General features: G+C 41.6%; 1 protein-coding gene across 3 annotated transcripts in view; it reads right to left on the bottom strand.

Moving 5' to 3' along the window:
* Positions 1–6,493: 6,493 nt before the first annotated feature.
* MARCHF5 (membrane associated ring-CH-type finger 5) overlaps positions 6,494–23,704 on the bottom strand; it is a 30,609-nt gene continuing 13,398 nt past the window's right edge. For all 3 annotated transcript variants that reach the window (XM_077350252.1, XM_077350253.1, XM_077350254.1), the window contains exons 2-6: positions 19,707–19,909; positions 16,725–16,855; positions 12,548–12,731; positions 11,977–12,143; positions 6,494–8,865 (exon numbers count right to left, since the gene is read on the bottom strand). In XM_077350252.1, the coding sequence (XP_077206367.1) occupies positions 8,749–8,865; positions 11,977–12,143; positions 12,548–12,731; positions 16,725–16,855; positions 19,707–19,909 (802 nt within the window). In that variant the 3' untranslated portion in view covers positions 6,494–8,748. The remainder of the gene's footprint in view (positions 8,866–11,976; positions 12,144–12,547; positions 12,732–16,724; positions 16,856–19,706; positions 19,910–23,704) is intronic.

The following is a 23,704-nucleotide window of genomic DNA, read 5'->3' as shown; positions in this document are numbered from 1 at the left end:
CTTATCTAGCTAAACTGGATGTAGTGTCCCTGACACGTTGTACCATATACTTCTGGTGTGTCCTAAGTTTGAAGTATTTCGTCGCCCGTTAGCTAATTATCTGAAGAAATTGAAATTCAGCTGTGTTAATGAGAAACACTGGATTAAAATGATGCTAAATGTGAGGGACACAGAAACTATTATAAAAGTAGCAAAGTTTTTACTGGCAATTTTAAATGAAAATCTTTTACGATAGATTTTACATCTAAAACTGTTTCAAATTTTCATTTTATGCTTTGCAATTTTATGTTAATAAAGGTACTCTGAATCTGAATCTAGCTAAACTCAGGAATAACAGCAAACAGAAGCTGGCAGCAGTCTCCTTGAGTCCAATCAGATAACATTTCTTGCCTGAAAAAGCTCCGTCATCACTTAAGGCCAATGTCTCCTCAAGTCCACTAGGCTGTTGGATTCTTCTCATTCACTCCTCAGTCAAGAGGAAGTCAGTTCTAACAAACTGGATAACACAATAACCAGGGTGCTACCTACAACATGAGCGCCACAGCCTTGCAACAATAGTATAATTACAGCAACAATATAATTTACATTCAATTGAATTCGCCCTTTCAGTAATGAACTTTCCACATTCATAGTTTTCAAGTAGGTGATAAGAGCTCAGAAAATCTTTTCCGAGACCCCAACAAACAGACTGTCTTTGCTAGCTAACCTCCATTTGCTAACACTGTCCCTGGGCTAAACCAATTAGTTACATGGACAACTGCACAATTTTTCTGTAAACCAGCACTACATTTGGTCTGCCATTGGAAATGCAACATGCATTTGATTCTCCTTCTCACTGCATTCTCTGTGTATATTCCCTGTCCACCTTCGTCCTATGTGCGTTTGGGTGCTTGGCTCTGCTTCCTATGCCACCCATTTATCAGTGGCACCCGTCACCTTGCCTCGACAGTCCAAAGGTGTATCCAGGCTCAAAATGATTGGTGACCTCTGATCTAAGCCATTAATTAGTATCCCAGGGATCACCATCAACTGTACGCAGGCACTAAGCAAGGCCAAGATTTCAAGTAAATACGAAATTCTGTTGTTTGCTGTCAAGGATCATGCAGCTTGCCATGAGGTGAAAGTATTCTATAAGATCCAATGCTTGCTCTTTCTGGAATACGCCCTTGAGCTGCAGTGTAAACTCTATTGGCCAGCCCTGAGATGACTATTACCTCACAGCCAGTCCAATCCAGTAAGGTAAATGATTTCACTTCTGGGTGATGACTGGGAGTAATGTTATCACGTTAGGTGATGCTGTAGGGATCCCCCAAATAGCTATGGTTTACCTAGACTGTCACCACAACACAGTGATGTCACTGATGGATCTTCATCAGGAAGAGTTGTTGAGATGCTATACAATGAGACGCTGGCCATGTCCCACCCCCAAAAGCTCATGGGGTTTGCCAGCAGAGGTCTGTCAACCCTATCCATACAGGTGACTGGCAGCAGGGCAGGAATTTAAGGGGGCCAGACCAATTAGGAAATAATTCCAGCAAGAACTCCTTCGGGTAGAGAAAAGCAGCATATAAGAACCAACTCTTCTTCTTCTTCTTCTTCTTCTTCTTCTTCTTCTTCTTCTTCTTCTTCTTCTTCTTCTTCTTCTTCTTCTTCTTCTTCTTCTTCTTCTTCTTCTTCTTCTTCTTCTTCTTCTTTTGTCTTTTAGTTGCTTTTCCCTTCCTGCATGAGCCAAGACTTCTCACAATCCACCCCCTTCCATTCTTAGATTCCTGTGGCACTCGAATGATGCAAGCAGGAGGGGGAGGGGAAATCAGATTGATGTGCACTCAGTCCCCATACACATGCGTGAAGACAAAGCATGTTGGCTGCCATTACACAACTGTTTATTGCAGCCTTTCTCAACTTTTTTTTTTACTGCTGAGAAACCCCTGAAATTTTCATCGGGCTTTGAGAAATCCCAGAAGTTGCGCAACCAGTACAGAGAAATCGCTGTCTTCCAGTCACTGTCTTGGGTCTCCTGTTAGCTGAACTTCAGAGAAAGCTTTGATGCACAAGGAGGAGATGACCCATGACATGGTTTCATGTCACTGTCCTGCCTAAGATGCCAGCCTCCAGGTGGGACCTGGTGATCCTCTGGACTTACAGGTCATCTCCAGGCGACAGGGATCTGTTCCCGTGGAGAGAATGACTGCATTGGGGGGTGGGCTCCATAGAATCTACTCTACTGAGGTCTCTCTCTGCTCCAAATTCTACCCACTCCCAGCTCCATCCCCAAAGCCTCCTGCTATTTCTCAGCCCAGAGCGGGCAAGCCTAGTGCTGCCTGAATGATTAGTGCTCTGCAATGAAGCTACCTTAGCAGTCTTAGACAGTACTTTGTCTATATGGCAAGGATGAATGTCCATAACTGATCTCAGTTATTTCTGTTGTTGTTGTTGTTGTTATTGTTGTTGTTGTTGTTGTTGTTGTTAGGTTCAAAGTCATGTCCAACCCATTGCAACCTCATGGACAATGATCCTCCAGGCCTTCCTGTCCTCTACCATTCCCCAGAATCCATTTAAGTTCGCACCGACTGCTTCAGTGACTCCATCCAGCCACCTCATTCTCTGTCATCCCCTTCTTCTTTTGGCCTCAATCGCCCCCAGCATTAGGCTCTTCTCCAGGGAGTCCTTCCTTCTCATGAGGTGGCCAAAGTATTTGAGTTTCATCTTCAGGATCTGGCCTTCTAAAGAGCAGTCAGGGCTGATCTCCTCTAGGACTGACTGGTTTGTTCACCTTGCAGTCCAAGGGACTCGCAAGAGTCTTCTCCAGCACCAGAGTTCAAAAGCCTCAATTCTTTGACGCTCGGCCTTCCTTATGGTCCAGCTTTCACAGCCATACATTGCAACTGCACTTTTGTTGGCAGGGTGATGTCTCTGCTTTTTGGATGCTATCTAGATTTGCCATAGCTTTCCTCCCCAGGAGCAAGCGTCTCAGCTTAATTGAAACAAGTATAGGCTCAAATCTAGCAGCTGGTAAGATCCAACGATGCCTCTGAGAGATGTTCCAGTGATCATCCTTCCCTTTGACAATAGATTTTTAGAGGAGTTGGGGAACTCTCATGAACTCCTATCTGCTCTGTTAGTCGTGCCCAACTCAGGTCCAGATTGTAGCTCTTAAAAGGTCAGAAATAACTCCTTTAAAGGGACATTTTATACCCTGTATTTTAAAGGACAGGCTATAGGCCACTGAAACCAGAGTGCTCAAACATTACACTTTTAACAAGCTTAAAAGGTCAATTTTAGTATCTATAGTGTACATGTGTGTTTCTGCCAAACCCTGGAATACAAAATCAGTGACTGAAAAACTGAAAACTGGGCATGTCAGGCAACCTTCTGTATTTTCCATTTGTCTTTTGATGCATTTATTGGTGGAAATAAAGTTTGCACAAACTAATAATCAGGATTCAAAAGGTTCCAGGGGCCAGTCTTACATTAGATCAGTAATGGTTACTTGAATACCTAGTAAACGGGTAGAATTGCGTAAAAATCAACGGATTTTGTACATTAGAAAACATACCACCTGGATCTCTTGGGATTTTGAAGTCCGAGTCGGTAGGCGGAATCAAATAATAGAATTTACTGGTTTAGATACATTTGACAAGGTACAATTGTGGGGCTCCTGGACAATTTCCGTAGTTATGATTTGCCAGGGTGTCTTTACCTCATTGGATTCTAAATGTAGACTCCAAATTTGCGGCTCTCATTATGCATCAGTGGTTTTCTTCCACCACTGGTCAGGACTCCAATCATAGCTTGCGTTTAACATTTTCATCAAGCGAGCGGGTGGTCCTGCCTCCTGTCATACCCCTCCCTTTTTTTGGTCAGCACATGTGCAATAATGCACTCGCACCAAAACACAATTTAAAATGACAGGCACAATAATTTAACATCCAGACACTTGAAGGTTGCGAGTACCCATGCTTGAAACCAAGACTTATTATGACACGGAAAACAAACATTTGACTACATGGTCAAATGGCACCAGAACTTTGATTATAATATACATTTAGAGAAACATGGAAATATATGGGAAAGAGGGATTAAATTTACACTTAGTAGGCTCTGAAAGGAAACTTTTATAAGATGATGTACAGATGGTATTTAACACCTGTGACTTAAGTCAAATACATAAGGGAATGGCAAATACTTGCTGGAAGGGTAAAGAAATTCCAGGCACCTTTCTCCATCTTTGATGATCTTCTGTCAAGGCTAAAAGATTTTGGGTTCAGATACATGACGGAATACAGACTATTTTAAAGGAAAAATTCCAATTTAAACCAGAGGTATTCCTTCTAGGATTAATAGACATAGGTTGCATCTTGAAGGAGCCTTCTCGTATTAATACTGGAGAAAAATCAAACAGAAAACATAACTACATAGGAGCATTCCCTAAAAGCAGGCACAAATCCATTCTATAATGGCATCATGATCAAAAAGTATGATAAAGAAGTATGATAAATAAAATTAAAAAAAAAAAAGAGTGGGGAGGGGGAAGGGCGGAAGGAGAGGCAGGTAGTAGGTGGAGTTGATAGGTATCTATGATGGAGGAAGGAATGGTGATAACTCGAATTCTGAGGGTCCGTATTGCATAACCATGAATTGCCTTCTAAGGGAGGGAGGGAGTTGCGGTTTCTGAAAAGTCACAAATCAGATCTGATCCTTGAGAGCCAAATTTTTGTGTAAATCTTTTTTATATTCTCCAGGACTCTAGGAATGCTGGAAGGGCATTTTTATCAACTGCGAGAAGTTCAAGGAAGGGGGCAACTGTGTGCCCTCATGCCTTTGTATGCACAGTACAGTTTATGTAATTGAATGGGTTGCAACAGCCCTACAGGGCAAGGTCTAGTGCAGGCAGTGGCATAGTTCAGGCAGCAGCGGCCCACCATTTATGAATATCTGAATGTGTTTCCCTGATGGATGTCAACAGGATCTTGGGTGTTGTGAAAGGCACCACTTGCATTTTTGATCCCTGTCCATTCTGGCTACTTAAATTATCTAAATAACAGACTAGTTTGCCTGATATCCATTATCACTATTTCCTTGGATACTGAGGGAAGCGGTGCTCCATTACTGGAGGGAAAAATCCCTGGAGAAGAATGATGTGGCCATTTCCTGAGGAAAGAGAATGTTCTGGAATGTTCAGTTCCTTTCCCATAGTCCCAGGAGGCAGGAAGTAGGCTGATATTTCAGTCTTCAGTTGGGGAGGGGTGGCGAGACAGAATCTGCTTATCTTAGGCTGATCTTTCTGCCTCCTCTTTGAGCATATCCTAGGGATCTAACTATGACGGATCTGTTCTCCAGGGCTCAAAGGCTGTTTTCTTTCTTCATATGCTCCTCCTTAACCTTGTTTCTTTGTTGGCCTTTTTAAAGGCTCCTCCTTTTAGTCTTCAGTCTGTTTCTGTCCCCTCCCTGCTTCTGATGCTGCAGCCCCATCTTCCAAGTGGCGACAGAATTGCAAGAGAGCCAGCCATACTGATGCAATCAGCCATTCCTCTGCAGCAGAGAGCCCTGAGTCAAAGAGTGAGGAAGCAGGCCAGATCCATGCTGGCACCAAACACAGCGATAGTTCAGTGGCCTGAACAGCCACAGGGTGCCTGCCTGCATCAGCACAGCTTAAGCAGAAGAAAAAGAAGCTGTTTTTTTGTACCGTTTTTCACTACCTGAAGGGGTCTCAAAGCGGCTTATAATCACCTTCCCTTCCTCTCCCCACAAGACACCCTCCCTGTGAAGTAGGTGGGGCTGAAAGCGCTGAGAACTATGACTAGTCCAAGGTCACCCAGCTGGCTGCATGTGGAGGACTGGAGAAATAAACCTGGCCCTCTAGAGATGGCTGCTCTTAACCACTACACCACGCTGGCAGGGACAACTGCAGTGGTGGTAGGTTTCCAACAGGGATTTCTTCCTCTGGAATTTCAGCAAGCAGAAGGCAGTGTCTGCCTGGGCCAGGGCAGCAACGTTTGAGATAAATGCAACATTATTATGTATTTATTCTATGGTATGTGATGAGTGGCCAGGAGATTCAAGGATTGTCAAGCTGTCAGGCAAGAGACATTTGGAGGTGGTTTGCGATTGTCTGCCTCTGCATCATGACCCCCCTAGTGTTTCTTGGAGGAAATTTATCCAAAAGCCTTGGAGGTCTCCTATCCAAACTCTAGCCGGTATCTGCCCTGCCTAGCTTCCATGCATGCAATGTATAAAATCAGTACAGCTTAATTATGAACAAGTTAGCCTAAAGCAAAGTAACAGAGCTCTCACAAACCTGAGCTAATAAGTTGCAAAGACATTTGATAAGAGCTGAAGATTGATGTCATAGGAAGTATAATCTTAGCCATAAAATATTGTTTTTTGCATAATAATTCTGTTTTTAAATACTATATTGTCTTAATGGATAAAATTAAATGCTAACATATATGTCAGTGTTGGACAATTGATGAAAGGACATAACACACTTAAGGAATGTAAAAAATTTTTTATTCAATCTATTCTAATATGTGATCATAAATTTCACTACTAAAACATTTTAACAGCACAGTAACCAAGGTAATATGTTTTTGCTACTGAAATTAAAATGCAATACTCTTCACAGTACATTTGTAATAATAAGATATACAATATTTTTTAGCAATTTTCAAAGACAACATTTTACATTTGAACAAATGCCAAACCCACTAATTTTCACTGTTAGATTCTATAAGGTAGAATTTAAAAACCAGCAGATACAAAGGGCTGGTATATATACAGTGAAGACTGCTGAGAAGGCGCCTCCTTGCCATGAGAATTTCTGCAAAAAATAATTCATAGCACTGAAAACCTGTCTTACAGAAAGCCAGCCTCTTGTAAGATACTGCTGTATATAAATATATATATCAAAAGTCCAATCGCAACTTAACCTTAACAGCAATTTTGCTCCATAATTAAAACAAGAAACTAAATTGTCTCCTTGTGCTTTATATTTTTCACATAAACCAGTGCTGGAATACTAGTTGGTCAATATATACATTTTTATACACTCTAATAATTACATTTTGATATTTAAAGTAATGTTTACTATGCAAAAATCACCATTATAGTTCTTTAGCATACATTATTGCAATCAAACATGAAGCCTCATTCCTCATTTGCTTCATTTATGGTGAAAAACTCTTATTTACTAGTACTTACAAGGAAGGAAAACTTATTACTTTTCTCCATGCATTAGATACACTGTTTGAACATAATTTTGAGAGCTTGAAAGACACTTAATGGTTCTTTAATCCTGCCAAAACAAATACCACCTGCAAATACAGGACGGTGGCTGCGTATTGTAGCTACAGTCTGAACCACCTTAATAAACTCTGACATTTAACATTAATGTGGTCAAGAAAAAAAGTGCAATTTCAGTATATCATTTACGCACCTCAACTCTGACATGTATTTGAGTAATTCATTGTTTGCAAGGGACTGGAGAAGCTACCTGTCCCCCACCCCAAGTCCTTACCCTAGGCTGACTCACCCAAAGCTCAGTTAAAATCAATGGGACACTTTCAAAAGAGTCTTATTGAGTGCCAATTGGATCACAAACATTTTACCACTCAAACTATGCTCTGGATTCAGTTATTCATTTCCACCAACAGAATGGGAGGTGTTTTCTCCCTCTCCCATTAGAGACCCCCCAATTTTCTGCTTATGCTGACCCCAGGAAGCAGCACTTCAGAGAGCTTTTTGGGCTATAGCAGGAGGGGGGCCCCAAGAATGTCCCATTCCATGGATGGAAAACCCCTTTTCTACAGAAATTACTGCTTGGTCCAGCCCTTGACATCTGTACCTGGGAAATCTGTATTCCCAGTGTTCATCTCCAAGCATTTATTCCTTCTTTTAGATATGGCTATCTACTGCCAATACTGGGTTACCAATACCTTTGCTTTTAGATTTACCTTGAGGGACTTATTCCACTATTTGGCTAGGATTGCAGCTTTTTACAAACAGACTGAAATTCCTTTTTTCAATTTCACAGGTGGCAAACAGTCAGTTATATATAGAACCACTTGACTTAAAACCAAAGAGCTAAAAAAAGGTTCTTTAACAAAAAAAATGAATTTGAAGGGAATCCCAAATGTTTATCAAAACTAGGCTTGCTTTTTAGCAGTCTGAGCTGTTTTGATGGGCTATATGAACTAGCCAAAAAACGGACACAGCTGTTATAATTGAATAATTGAATTGCTGACCTCCAGTTCATTGTTAAACTACATCTACGAATAAAGGACTCCTATTAACTGACATTCCACCATTTCACTTGGCAATAAACCATCAAATGTATACTTTTTAAAGTCCTACAATATTGGCTCACATAGCAAAAGTACCGTGCATCTACTGCAATAAGCATACAAAAGATAATGCAATATTGTCTGCCTATAACTCACAAACTTTACAACTGTTTTGCCTCAAGAAGGCAAGATTTGACTGTGAGAAAATGTTTTGGATGTCTTCTGCCACAAAGAAAATGCACCAAGGAAAACACAGATCACATTCGTAAGGCTCAATAACTAAAAAGATTTTTACCTGGCCATGTCCTTTATTTATTATTCTATGTGGAAAAAACAGACACAACAAAACAAAACACACACCAGCAGCATATTGTCCAATCTCCACTTCTGCAGGCAAGCAACAGAGTTGGTACAGTGCTGTCAAATACAGCAGATGACACTGTATAAATCATACAGAGACAGACTTTTATGCTCCTTCTTGCTCAGGATAGTTCAAAATTTTCCGATGCGCCTGCCGCAAATATTGCTGCTGTTTGAAATAAACCTTGAAAGCTCCTTTTATAGCAACGAAAGCAATTCCACCCTAAAATAAAAGTGAAAATATTATTTAAAACCTACAATACAAGCTCAACATTAAAAAAATTTAATTACATTGCATGCATGCACATACTCACAACTGTTAAACGGTATTTCCTTTGAAGTTAGACTAATTAAAGGAATTCTGTGTAAACAATGAGGCACACTGATCCTCATCACAATGCAATATTAGAACATTACTCTTACATAAAAATATTCCACACTTGGTTCACACATTCATTGGAAGTTATGTCCTCATAATTTTAAAAAGCCTGAAAAATGTGTTTATTTTAGAATATTTTTGTGCTAGATGGTAATTCATGTTTAAAAAAAAATACTGTTATAAGGCAAAGTAACCCTGGCTGCGGCTGGCTGTGGCGCCATTAGTTGCCTCCCAAAGGGGATAGTTACAGGGCAGCTGAATGGGAAATTAAGTGCCCCAACTATGTTGCCAGCTGCTGCTACAGCTGTGTCCATGGTGATTCCGCTGCAGTGTTCCATTCTGGCGTTGTTGCGAGATGGGGGCAGCATCATAGACAGGACCAACAGGAATCATAAGTCAAGCAGGCAGGACCAACAGGAATCATAAGTCAAGGAAACTGAGCCAAGTATCCGTGACTGGCAGGGGGTAGAAGGGAGGGGCACAGGAGTGACACTTTTCCTTTGCTGAACTCCATTGTAAAGAGGCCAGCTCCCATCACAAGACCCGGCCACCAGCCTGTGGAAGGGAGACATTACCTGTCACCTCTGCTGGCAATTCACAGCGACACTAACACAAAGCATGCAGGGCAACCAGAGGTTGACAACAGACAAGAACTTGGATGTCAGAGTGCCCCCAACTCACCGCCAGTTGTATTGGACAGATACTCACCCTGGCATCCAGAGACATTGGCAAGGCTACCATTATGGGGCTGTGTGGAGCTGGGGTACCTGGGCCCAGGAGATTGGCCAGCCACCTCAGTCATTCTATTTTTCACATTGCTTATGATCCCCTGAACAAGAGGGGATGAGTGAGTACTGAGCTAGGAATCCTCATTAGGTGGGACCACTGATATATGCCAGTTTTGTAGAAAGAACTGTGTGTGTGTGTGTGTGTGTGTGTATGTTGAGGAAGGGACTATACAACCATGTGGATGACTGATCCCTCTACAGTACTGGCCTCCTGTATCCACCTGACGAGGGGATGCTCCTAGTTTAGTGGGCATTGGGCCCTGGAATGGTTTTGTGTAGCTAGGGCCTGGCGGGGCACACGTAGCAACAACGTTTATCCTCATGGTAGCTGTCCTGCAGCAAAGCATTAAGAAGGCTGATGCACATAGAAACCGTAGCGTCCTTTGGATTTGCAGTTGTTGGACAAGGTTGCCTGGTACCTACTGGTATGTGCCATCCAAGCCCTATATTTGCATATGCAAAGATCCCTGGGGCAGCTGGAAACCAGATGGGCCAAGCAAGCCTCTGCAGGGGACTGCCCTTTGAAATTGATCATCCCTGCTCAACAGTGCAGAATACTACGTGCTAAGCCTCACTGAATTGGTAGCCCGTAAGCCAAATACGATGTTTGCATAACGGTTCCTGGATGGGTCATCAGCCCAAGATGGCCCACTGGTCCCAGGGACCACAGCCAGGGCCAACCTATTAGGATGGCATTTGCATCTGTGCTCACTGCTGAAGGAGGACATCTCCCACTGAGGAGCCCCCCCTCCCCCCCATGATCCTAGAAGGTTCACGAGTTTTTGGGCGTGCAGTCTGTGCTTTTGGTTGGGGGGCTGGTGACCTATTGTAGAGCTTTTCCCTCCCATCCATCTGTGTCTGCTGCTGTGACAGCATCATTGTCAGGATGCTCCCCCCACCATGGTTGTGTCTGTGAGGATTGTGTGGCTTGCGTGACAACCCCCCCCCCCCCCCACAAATGCTCTGACCTTCCATAGTCCACAGCAAACACCAACACGTGGGATGCATACAATGGATGAGTATTCTTGGCAGGAACCTGGGACAACAGAGTGGTACAGCTGGGACCATGACACTGGCGTTTGGCTTTGAACTCAGCATGGCAGGGAACTGTCAGAAAGCATTCCGTGCCCTGCACCTACCTCTTGAGTTGTGACAATGCCAATTTCATTCAAAACATCACCATTATTCACTCCACCTGAATCTCTGAAGACTAACTAGAAATCTGTCTGAGATGCAAGTTGAGAAACACCAGAAACTATGGAAAAGTAAGGCTGCACTTAATGATGCTGGTGAATTAAAACCATGTAGTAATATAGGAAGGAACTAGAAGTGGGGAGAAGAGTGTCATGACCCCGAAGGAAAGAGAAGGGATGAAGTCTGCAGGCAGAGGGAAGAACAAGATGGGTCTGCAGCGGTAATCAAGAACTGGACAGAGTGGCTGATAACCATCACTAGCTCCATGTGGGCTGAAGGCTTTCTCAGATGTAGAGGTATCTCTGGGACAAAGGGCCTCCTCACTCCTGACTTCCCTGGGTTCTCAATAACTTACACAGGAGTCACATCTGCATTATGAGTCAATTCACATGACCACATTTGCTCTCAGAAACCAAACCTGTTTTCAGTCTGGCCTCCCAAATGTGCTTGTGAGAAACTAATTGCGCATGATGTTTGTCACAAGCACAGAAGGCAATTTTGAACACCACAGGCTTGAAATATTTTAAAGAGGCTACCAACGGAGCATCCAATTAAGACTGTGCTTATGACTAGCACTTTTACCAAACATGCTCTGAACTTTGACTTGCCGGGGGGGGGGGGGAATAATTCCCAGGCAGGTTTTGAGAGCTGACAAGTGTTGAGTCCCTAAACTGGCACCAAAACTAACATTATAAGAAAATGGCATTTCCCACTTTCTCTGTAACTACAACAGCTGGAAAACTATAACATTGGATTGATTGAGCCAGGAACGTCCTGAGGCCAACCTCCTTCCCCTTGCCCCTAAATCCCTAAAATGGGGAGAACACTTTACAAAGATGTTATAGGGAGATCAGCTAGACCATGCTTTCTAAGCACCTCAGAAATGCTGTACGAACATCATTACTTTTAAATGTCTCTGGAAAGAAAAGTCTCCGAAGCTTCACTGCTGAAAAGAAACATTATGTGGTCTTACCAAAATTGTTCTTTGAAGATTAGAGTTAACGCTGCTAAACATCAACTTGCCAACTATTGTGGCAATGGTGGGAAAGACAAGAGCTCCACACAGAATGCGAGTGGCAGAGACATGATCTGCCAGAGGGTTGGCCTCAGCTGGAATACGAGGAACAGGACATCCAATCCCTAAAGACAAATGCCATCACAATTAAGTTCTCAGTTAAATTAGAGCACAATAACTTGCCCTTGCATTAGAAATTTAACCTTTTGGCTCCAATTTGTTTTTCAGTTTAATTCACACAACCTCCCTTCTGCAACTAATATTGTGAAGAAACTATCTGTGGCAATTTACATCTACTTTCACACACTGTTCAGATTAAGGTTGTTTTATTATTGGTTGTTACACAACAATATTCCTAACAAGCCTTGTTCAAGCGGTGGAGCACTTTCTAACATACACGGCTCACTCTTTGGTGGACAACACCTTTGTGCTTAAGCAGAGAAACACAAGAGGGAAATGGCCCACATTTTAGATACCAAAAACTCTCTTTACCACCATGGACAGTCTGTCTGTAGTCCTATGACGTTACCTGGGAATATGCTGTTCAGTATCTGTAGTTTGTTAGAATATTTGCGCCATAGTCTGAGTACATAGTCTTCCCAGCGAATCATCTTTCCCAGTATAAGCATAACTGGGATGGTTGGAAGACCAATTAGAAGGAATAAAGGATCAGCTCTTTCCATTACATCAAGGCCTTCTTTATGACCCACAACCTGACAAACAGGAAAGATATATTATTACACTAAGCAAAAAATATAGACATATAACAAGATGTGACAATTTCACAGCCAAGTCACTGCAAAAAACACAACAGGTTTTTTTTGGGTTGGGTTTTTTTTAATTCTACTGGGATATTTTCCTTGCAAGTATTATTGATGTGGCACATGTTGTAAACAGACCCAAATTACTATACATGCAGACCTAGCTTCCATTTAAAAACACTTGCAATTAGAACAGCGTCAGTCAAAACACTAAAACGAGTGCTACTAACTTGATCCTGGCACAAAAATAATTAATGCTGGGTTACTAATTTGTCAGGCAGGCAATGTTTTGCTTTCAACTACTTTGCTTTGTCTTCATAACTGTTTGAGTTCAACAATTATAGACTTCACTGGTAGCACCAGGCATATGGTCCAGTCCTACCAAGCATCTATCCTTTGTCAGTGATCCTCAGCATGATGTTTGAGGATGGCATGGTACTTATCTATCAGTTTCATTGTGCACAGCTGTCTTTTCTCCAGAGCAAAGATCCAATCCTGGCTTTTCTCCAACTCACTAGAGCAAGAGGTTCTTCTGAAGACCCCAGGAGGCATCACATAGGATGCAAGGAATACCCCTTTGAAATAGTTGCTCCCACCATTTGAGGGTGATTGGCTTGAGATCTTCCATCCTTTGATAACTGCCCCTGATGGTAGCCATTTTGTGATTGGTCTTGCCTCCGCAGCCTTTTTGTGATCCAACAACCATTTTATGGTGGCACCCATGACCTTTCTTAACATTCCAAAACTACTGAATGGGTCAACAAGGTTAGGGACCCATTTTACTATGTAACAAAAGCTTCAACAGAGACAAAGTGGTCAGGGTACTCCAGAAAGGGACTAAACAGGATCCTGCTCCCTTCCTTCAGAGACCCTAAGTGCTACTGTACTGCATAACTGTTGTGGCACAGCCAGAATCCCTTGTGCCAACCCAATTCAAGATTTTCTGAGTTGTCAAACTTTTGTGCAGTAATTTATAGATTAAGTCACTGTTTATGCATCTCTAGCTATGCTACTCTGAGTTAGGGTTGTGCGCTTCGGCCACCAAAGCAGCCATTCCAGCCTGAAGCAGCCAGCACTGCAGCATGGGGGGGGGGCGATTTTCTGAGCTCTGCGCCTGCATGCATGTGCTGACTTGCGTGCTGGCACCAGCGCCGCCCCTCCCCCGCGCCACTGGCTGCTTCGGGCTGGAACAGCCGCTTCGGCGCCCATAGCACACAACCCTATTGAGTTTCTTGGAGGAAGGGCGGGATAAAAAAAAAAAGTCAATAAATAACAAATCTATATAAAGCATTCAGGCAGGTCACAAAATAATCCTCTGTTCCTTACTGAAAGTATATTCTGCATTTAGCCAACTAGTTCATTCAGAGCCCCAAAAAATTGTACGTGGACCTGGGTTACAAAATTACAAAATACAGACTGATCTGAAGTTGACGGATCTATAAACAGTAAGAAATAAAGATTGAAAAAGTTATTTTCAATATTAATTTAGTCCTGCTCTACCAAATGTCTTGAAATGATGTTAAGTGTAGAGTTTTTTAATGTATATATATTATTTCTTTAAAAATATAAAATGACCAGGGAAAGAAACAAACAGAAAGCCCTATTTCTGGAACTGATATCCATCACTTCTGCTTGTCAGTCAGTCAGACAGTCAAGACAGTCAGTAACCTTTTATTGGCATAAACACTTCTGCTTGTAACGATGAATAAACATCAATCTTAAATAACCAAAAATTCCAAGTAGCATTTGGCAGAAGCATGTCTGCCTCTCCTTGTCCCTCACAGCTCTCTCCTAAACTAGAGGAAGGCAAGCTTGACTGAGGTTTATCAGAAGTCCATTATGAGGGTGAGGGCTTGCTTTCAGCTCTCCTCTCAGGTCTAACTAGGTATTTCCTTTGTTAGGTCCGTATTTTGTCATCCATCTATGAAAATTGCAACACCCAGGCCCGTATCCCTATTTTATTAGCATGACACCATTCCTTGAGAAAGTTGGATAAAAGACAGTGAGTCTCTGATTAGGTTTCCAAACACCACTACTTCAAACACAGGGCACGTGGATGCTGTTTTAACGGAGGTGTGTTGGAATGGTGGGCTGAAGAGTAATACTTCGCTACACATGCAGCATGGCAGTTAAGAGTTATCAACCAGAAAATCTCTGGCCAAAAACTGTGGCAAATTCAAATGGGTGACTTCAGGCAAGTCACTGTATCCCTTCAGTGGTTATTATGCAAATAACAACACTGGTTGCCTTCAAAGGTGTTTGCACTTCTTTGCAAGGAATAACACTGGTTGCTTTGGAAGGTGTTTGTACTTTGTTGCAAGGAGTCCACGCAAAGCACTCTCACCATTCAGAAGTGCTATATAACACAGCGTTTATTATCAACTGTGGTTATAGCTGTTCTTCAAAAGAAAGAACAGCTGATTTGCATTAAGTCCAAGAAGTTAACCTACTTAGGGCCACAACAGTACAGCCAGGCTGTGTTTTGTATGAGCAAGAACACCATCCTCAACATAAAGAGACTTCTGTATGCAAGACACTTGCACAATTTCAAGCCACTTTCTAAAGAGTCTTTGGAAGAATATAAGGCAGCCCCTGTTCAGAAACATGTCTGCCATCAAAGACACCAAAGTGAGGATTTCAAGAAGATGGATGTAGGGGGCAAAGGCAGATATACTGTGGCATCAAACCTATGTGTGAATCAGCAACAACATATGGCTTACCCCAGTCAGAAATGAAGTGTTGGACTACACTGACTCTTGGCCTGATCCAGCAATGCAACGCCAACATCCTTAAAAAATGTGATTCAAGTCACAGTGAAACTTGTTTATTAAGTACACCCTTCAAAATGCCACATAGACAGTAAATGGTGAAACATTTACTTTCACTGACTGACTCGATGTGGCTATAAGTAGCCAACTGATAAGCAGGTTTATTCTGAAAAGCTATGTTAAACTTTTAACAATAAAAAGTTATTTTAAAACTTTCCTGGTAAAATACTTAACCACAGGTAGACAATGTTACTTCAACCACTATCAGGCAGTCATATGGACAAGACCTAGGAAAGTTTCCCAAAGCTAAGGACAGCCAGCCAGAGCTTTACACTCTTGAAATGTATTGCTTTCCACTAATGTCACCAAAATCTTGTTTGAACCTAGCACACATATGCAGGTATGAAAATGTGTGGTGTTCCAGTGTGAAACAGATGCCTAGTACCATAATCTTGATAATCTAGAATGCTATCCAGGTTTATAAAATTCACAGAGAGTAAACTAGACCCATAAGTTGTTCTGCAGTTGCAGAGGGATTCCTTTGTAAAGGGTGACCAATAGCAAGAGTTATGCAGAGACTGCTGTAATGCCATCACCTGAACCCTCAGCTAGGTATGCAATTAGCAGCTGTTCCAGTGGCCTAAAGAAGAGATGGAACCAAAGTAGGAGACGTTTGCATGGTCAGCTATGAGAAATGTGTGGTCAGAGGGAGGGAAAAAATGGAGGAGAAACCTCAGATCATATTCAAAAGCAACATAGAAAGAGTTCAAGGGGAGGAAGAATTTGCTCCTCTTCCAAATAACATGTTCCATGTAGCGAACAACTTTCTGCAGAGTTCTCCCTAAATACTGCAGAATGAAACGGGGTAGAAATGTGTGCAGATGCAAGACATTTCATTTCCCACTGTGTGTGAGGAAAAAGAAGTTAAATACAAGTATCTCTTTTGGATAGGATTTGTTGTAATCTGTGTAAGCATGTGTGTACATCAAAAGCAGGGACTGAGGAAAGACAAAAAATATTGCTAAAGGGAGGAAAAAATCTGGAACCAGGTCTAGTAAATTGTTTTCCAATCCTCTCTCTGAATCCTCTTCCTTACCAAAAAAGGGTTTCTTCAGCAAAGCTCTAGCAGTTTCCAGCTTGATTATAATAATTTAACATTTAGAAATTTTATCTGAACCTGCATCACTGTTACAGCTCCATAAGTGACAGCAGTCCAGTAGATAGAGCCCACCATTATTCCAGCTGCAGCAAATGGACAGGCCTTTGAGATAAGGCGATCAGCTAGGTCCAAGACGTAAACGACCGGACCTATAATATAAAGAAGAAACAAGATTTTGGTATGAAAATTTACATAGTCATTTCAGTTTAAGAAAGGTACAAAGAAACTGAAGAAGGTAAGTATCAATGACTGACAGGCTGAAATTTTGTATCAGTATTTCATTGTTACATTATTCAATAACTAGCAAGAAAGCCCATTGCAACCAGGAATGCAATGGGCGCTAGGACCCAGGGGACACCAGGAGGTGCTTTTTTTTTCTGCTGCGTGGAGCTGTGAAAGGCTCCTACAGGGTTTTTTTTTTTCTGCTGCTTGGAGCTTGGAAAGGCTCCTACAGGGTTTTGTTTTCTGCTGCTTGGATCTGCGAAAGGCTCCTACAGGGTTTTTTTTTCTGCTGCTTGGAGCTGTGAAAGGCTCCTGCAGGGTTTTTTTTTTCTGCTAGCTCTCGTGGGCTGGGAAAGGCTCCTTCAGGGTTTTGTTTTCTGCTGCTTGGATCTGCGAAAGGCTCCTACTGGGTTTTTTTTTCTGCTGCGTGGAGCTGCGAAAGGCTCCTACAGGCTTTTTTTTTTTCTGCTGCCTCTCGTGGGCGTGCCGGCTTGGAGCTCCTACAGGGGTTTTTTTTTCTGCTGCTTGGAGCTGCGAAAGGCTCCTACAGGGTTAATTTTTTTCTGCTGCCTCTCGTCGGCGCGGCGGCTTGGAGCTCCTACAGGGGTTTTTTTTTCTGCTGCCTCTCGTCGCGCTAGCGGCGAAAGGCTCCTCCGGGGGTGTTTCTTTTTTTTCTGCAGCTTCTCGGCGGCTGGAGTCTTGTGTTGTGTTTGCGGCGGGGGCTTCCTTGGGGCCGGCCTGACGCGGTGAGAGACGCTTCGCGCCTCTCACCACGTCAGGCCGGGAGCAACTGCGAGCCGCGCTGAGCGCGGCTCGCAGTTGCTGGGGCTGGGAATCGGAGGGACCAATCGGCAGGCGCTTCGCGCCTGCCGTTTGGTCCCTCCGGTTGTCTGTCATGAGGAAGGGTCCAATCCGGACCCTTCCTCATCCCGGACACATCCCGCCCCAGAACCCCTTACTGTTTTATTTAGTCCGTGGCGCCCGCGGCGCCACGGGCGGTGTACAGATCATTATGAAGACACAAGGTTAAAACTTATTCAAAGTTATTGAAATGAGTACCTTCCTGGAAGGCAACTCTTGTATATACATACATTGGCTAAGCACTTATCTGAAGAATAGATGTTCCTTGTCATTTATAACTGAAAGACAGACAAAATTTCCAGTCTGAAGTGACTTCTAAATATGAAGAAACTGAATAAAAACAACAAGTCATAACATAACCATCCTGGGCCCTCTGTTGGAAAAATTACAACCATTGTGAGACGTCCTAATGGTTCAGTTTTACTGCTTCAGTTTGCTCTTGCTCTCAGTTGCACAGTTGTATTTTACATATTCAAATCACTTCTGAAGCCAAAAGCAATCCGGCTTCAGAAAGTTATTGTGAATTTCGCACAGCCAAAATCAATGAGTATCATCTATGCTGTACCCATGTTCCATATGGACCCAATGGAGAGCACATATTTGTGCTTCCAACTGCATTAGCTTCAGATTGAAGACTGGATCAGGTTCAAGGTTTTTGTTGTAACCTTCGAAACTCTACATGGTCTGGGACCATTGTATCTGTGGGACTGCCTTTCCCAATACTTCCCCAAACAACACTTAGATCAAGCAATCAAAACCTGATCCCTTGCCCCAAAGAAATCAAACTGTTTACAACCAGGGCCAGGGCCTTTTCCGCCCTGGCCTTGGTTTGGTGGAACACTCTGCCTGAGGAGATTAGAGCCCTCTGGGACCTTAAATAGTTCTGCAGGACTTGTAAGACAGAGGAGCTCTGTTGGGCCTATGGTTGAGGCCCTAGGCATACATCTGGGTTTTTGGTGCCTCATTCCCTCACTATCTACCTACTTGCTTGACTCAAGCCCCCTCTATTTTAATATACTGGCATTTTCATGCATTGCCTCCGCTTTCTTGAGGTAGACTGCTGCACTGGGCAAACAGTATTGCATTTCTATAATCTTGTATCCATTTTTAGAGTTATATTTTAATGTAATTTAAAGCTACATTTTATACTTACATTTTAATTGTATGCTTTTTACCAGTTGTAGCCCACCCTCAGCCTTCGGGGAAGGGTGGGCAAAATGTGATTATAAATAAATGTTACACACACACACACACACACACACACACACACTATTCTGGGTTGGTTCCAAAGGTGCTCTTCCACCGGTGGAACAGTACGTATATCAGCAGACAACACTTGCATCAGTGGTGAGGAATATTGCCAATTGCTCCCTCTCTTCACAAACCCCATATTTCACCCCCCATTTTTTAAAATAAAGGTCACCTGACCAATTTTCCAGGGGGCTCAATGGTTGCAGCTGAAATGGGGAGATGGAGACGTTCTATTATGAAACCCACAGTTTTTCACTTTGTGTGTGGAATATGAGTAAGTTCACCTTCTGTAAAACATGGCTCCAATGTGTATGTCAGACAAGCAGGAGAGCCTCATCACACAAAGTAAAATGTAATAGGGAAACTCTGTACATTATACATTACAGTCATATGTGTGAAGGGCTGATCTGTGCAATCCTTCCTCCTTAAAACAGTGGAGGGAGATGTTTGAGCATGTTCACATAACATTGATATAATCTTATGGCTTCCTTTGCTCAGCTGTGCTGTGTTCTGTTAATGGTTAATAGAGATTTTTTTCTCTAATTGTCCTTGCATTTTTTTTACTGAGAGTGAAAGATGTCATTATAAACATTTTCGCAAAAGGTGACTTGCGAAGTATGAAATACCAAAAGAAGTCATGCTCTTGAAATTAACTACTTTCCTTACCTAGCTTTGGAAATACTATTAAATATTCTGCATTGCACTGAGGACAAGCGACTCGAGCTGTACTGTTCCCTCTCTGTTTTTCATCCACCCATCGCTGTAGACAAGTCTGGTGAACCCATTTTGTAGAGCCTCTGCACCTGCACGGTCTCACCCACTCTGCTGTTCTGTCATCTTCATCTGTGGCAAAACACACCCAGCAACTCCTGCAAATTAAGTGGAAGTCTCATATCAGAAAGCTGTATCTGCTAAAACAGTAAAAACAAAATATTCCCACCCATGTTTATTACCAGCTTGTCTATTTAGAAAGGGCAATTCTGCTTACAGTTCTATTGCTAAGTTACCACACTATAACTTATGTTGGTTGTAACCCAAAGTTTACATATTGTGTATGCATGGTGTTGGTTCAATAGGCATTTATTAGTGCTTTTTAAAAAGTAACCTCATAAAGGTATTTTGAGCTTTTTTGATCTTTGCTTCTTTGGGCCTATATACCACATCCTAAAAAGCAGAGACAATACCCTGCCAATACCCTGTCTATTCAAGGCTACGGTCTTCCCAGTTGCAATGTATGGCTGTGAAAATTGGACCATAAGGAAAGCCGAGTGTCAAAGAATTGAGGCTTTTGAACTCTGGTGCTGGAGAAGACTCTTGCGAGTCCCTTGGATGCAAGGCGAATAAACCGGTCAGTCCCAGAGGAGATCAGCCCTGACTGCTCCTTAGAAGGTCAGATCCTGAAGATGAAATTCAAGTACTTTGGCCACCTCATGAGAAGGAAGGACTCCCTGGAGAAGAGCCTAATGCTGGGAGCAATTGAGGGCTAAAGAAGAAGGGAACGACAGAAAATGAGGTGGCTGGATGGAGTCACTGAAGCAGTTGGTGCAAACTTAAATGGACTTCAAGGAATGGTAGAGAACAGGAAGGCCCGGAGGATCATTGACCATGGGGTTGCGATGGATTGGACATGACTTTGCACCTAACAACAATAACAACCTTTGTTATGAGCCTCTTGTGGCGCAGGGTGGTAAGGCAGCCGACATGCTGTCTGAAGCTCTGACCATGAGGCTGGGAGTTCAATCCCAGCAGCCGGCTCAAGGTTGACTCAGCCTTCCATCCTTCCGAGGTCGGTGAAATGAGTACCCAGCTTGCAGGGGGGGAGGGTAAAATGGTAATGACTTGGGAAGGGAATGGCAAACCAGCCTGTATTGAGTCTGCCAAGAAAACGCTAGAGGGTGTCACCCCAAGGGTCAGACATGACTCGGTGCTTGCACAGGGGATACCTTTACCTTTGTTATATTATTGGACCGAAACTTTCTATTTATTTATTATGGGATGGGTTTTATATTCTTGTCCTGTCTTTCAAGCCTCAGGGAGGATAACATATATTTTATATAATAATCAATCCCTATACTATTCACAACCTTAGTAACAGTTAAAATTAGTTTTATTGATGACAATGATAATGCTTTCATGGTCATTTCTCACCTACTGTTTTAAATGGTTTTGAAATAGAAATCAAATTAAATTTTCTTTTTTTCTCAAAAATGAAAAAAATTTAATAAGAAAATAAAAAGCATAAACAGCAATATAGACATAACACACTGAGGAAAGCTAAAAAATAAATGTGAATACATCAGTCTTCTAATCCCAATTCTGTACATATTCCTACAGAAGGCAGAGAAAAGGAATATAATCCTTTTTAATTTACTTTTTAAATACATTAAGAAACAAAATATTAATCTCTTACAGTTTGCTAAATGTAATAGAAAACAATTAACTAAATTAGAGTCCAGTGACACCTTTAAGGTCAACAAAGTTTTATTCTAGGTGTAAGCTTTGATGTACACACATACTTTCTAAGACACAACAAAGTGGGAATCTTCCAGTCCATACATATATAGGCCAAGGGTAAGTAATAAATCAGGGCCTTACAGGAATAACAAGCCAAGTTTATAAGATTGTCATTTGTTTGGGTTCAACACTGGGGGGGGGGGACATAATAAAAACATAGAAATATGACAAGATTGGATATTAATGGACAGATTAATCCACAACTGTAAAATGCAGAGTAGTTAAACTGTGGCCTGTCACTACTAAATGCAATAGAAAACAGTGAGATAAACAGGCAATAAATGACAGTATATATGGCTATTGTTTAGTAAGACAAGCAGACTATTGTATATGTAAATAATTTCCCATAAATATGAAGTTCTAACATCACCAGACACATTTTTCTTAAGCAAACCCTTTCCTCAAAAGGATAATCATGCTCAGAGTACATGCAAGCAAAACAAATAAGGAAATTCTCGTTTGTTCTATATCTTGCAAAGGACGAAGTCACTCTCCTGACCACAGTAAAATACTGATAATTACTTTCCATTTTACCTTAAGCTACAATGGATATAAACTCAAATATTAGGCAAATATGCAAACAACAAATTTGTTATGAAAAATTCTTCAAGATCCATATTTACATTAAGCCACTTTTAACTACCACATTTTATTAGAAGATAATGATAATAGTTCAGACACTGGGAGCTAAAATGTTGCCTGCTCACACAATTTATATCATCAGAAGAGAAAAGATAAACCTGGTATTCTAATCACGATCACCCTGTGCAGTTATGATACTGCAGCTGAGCAGATACTATTTTCATTCACTTTTCAGCTGAGAGTTCTGCAGTTTTACAACATTTTGTTACAAAGATAACTAATTTTATTAATTAGAACCAAGAACACAGCTCAGAATAACAAGTAAACCTAAGAATTCATAGCTGAATTCAATTTTTCTTGATCAAATTTGCTCGTTTTAATAGTGTTCACAGCAAGACGTTAGGGGAGGACTGTACACAAACTGATTATTTTTGTGTAATAATTTATACATTCTTTTCTATATTTCTACACAATCATTTAAAGTCATTCTCTATTTATAGCACACTCATCATCCGCAATAAATGTCTAATGAGATAATAAGAGATCGATGTACAAATAACTAGGCAAGGGACTAAACCACACACAATCACTAGGAAGAGAATCAAAACTGAATTTTTAATTGAAGGCAAATGGATTTCTAGCAGATTTTCCATTATGAAATAAATGTTTTAGGAACGTATGCCACTGTACCTGTTCTCCCTGCTTTACCTGTTAAGAGCAGATAGTCTCACCAAGCAAAACTGCATTTCACTAACCAAATCCTGACAAATATGTGCTCAAGGATTGAACACTTAGAGGTGTTGTTAAATACTCTTGAAGGGGACCTCCGGGAAGAACTTGAACCTACTTTCTTCAACTAAACTGGAAATAACAACATGGAAAAAATTACCTCTTCTCTCTGTGGATGAATACTTCAACTGTGTGCAGAATATTGCCTTAACAAAATTAATGTATTATCCAAGAGAGAGAAATAACGTTCAACGTTCAGATAAACTTATTGATAGTTGAGTCCAATAGCACCTTTAAGACCAACAAAGATTTATTTAAGGCATGAGCTTTTGTGTGCATGCACAAGAAAGCTGATGCCTTGAATAAATATTTGGTCTTAAAGGTGCCACTGGACTCAAATTTTGTTGTGCTACTTCAGGCTAACATGGCTACCCACTTGAATTTATTGATAGCTGAGCATCATTTATGATGTTATAGAATAATGCAGCCAGAAAGTGTTTTCTTATGCATTTTGAGTTGTATTACTTCTTTGTTTCTTTCTGTGGTATTAACTGTAATATGGGTTGTATTACTGTATTCATATTCTTGTATTATATAATGAAATCGTAATAAAATTAATGCTTTACGAAAGTGTACAAAGCAAAAACTCATCTGATCCTGGAAACTCAACATCCAGCATTACTGGGAGTGAATTCTTGGAAATAACATTTGTGTATGAATCCTTCCTATTACCTACTAAAACACTATGAACTTGTGCATGATACCTTTTAATTATTTATCTAATATAGTATTAGACTTATATACCACCCCTCCTGGCCAGCTGACTTGGGGTGGTTCAT

The sequence above is a fragment of the Paroedura picta genome, chromosome 8 (assembly GCF_049243985.1).
Source record: "Paroedura picta isolate Pp20150507F chromosome 8, Ppicta_v3.0, whole genome shotgun sequence".
Taxonomy (NCBI): domain Eukaryota; kingdom Metazoa; phylum Chordata; class Lepidosauria; order Squamata; family Gekkonidae; genus Paroedura; species Paroedura picta.
The sequence above is the reverse complement of the archived record's forward strand: the minus strand, read 5'-3'. Positions and strand labels throughout refer to the sequence as shown.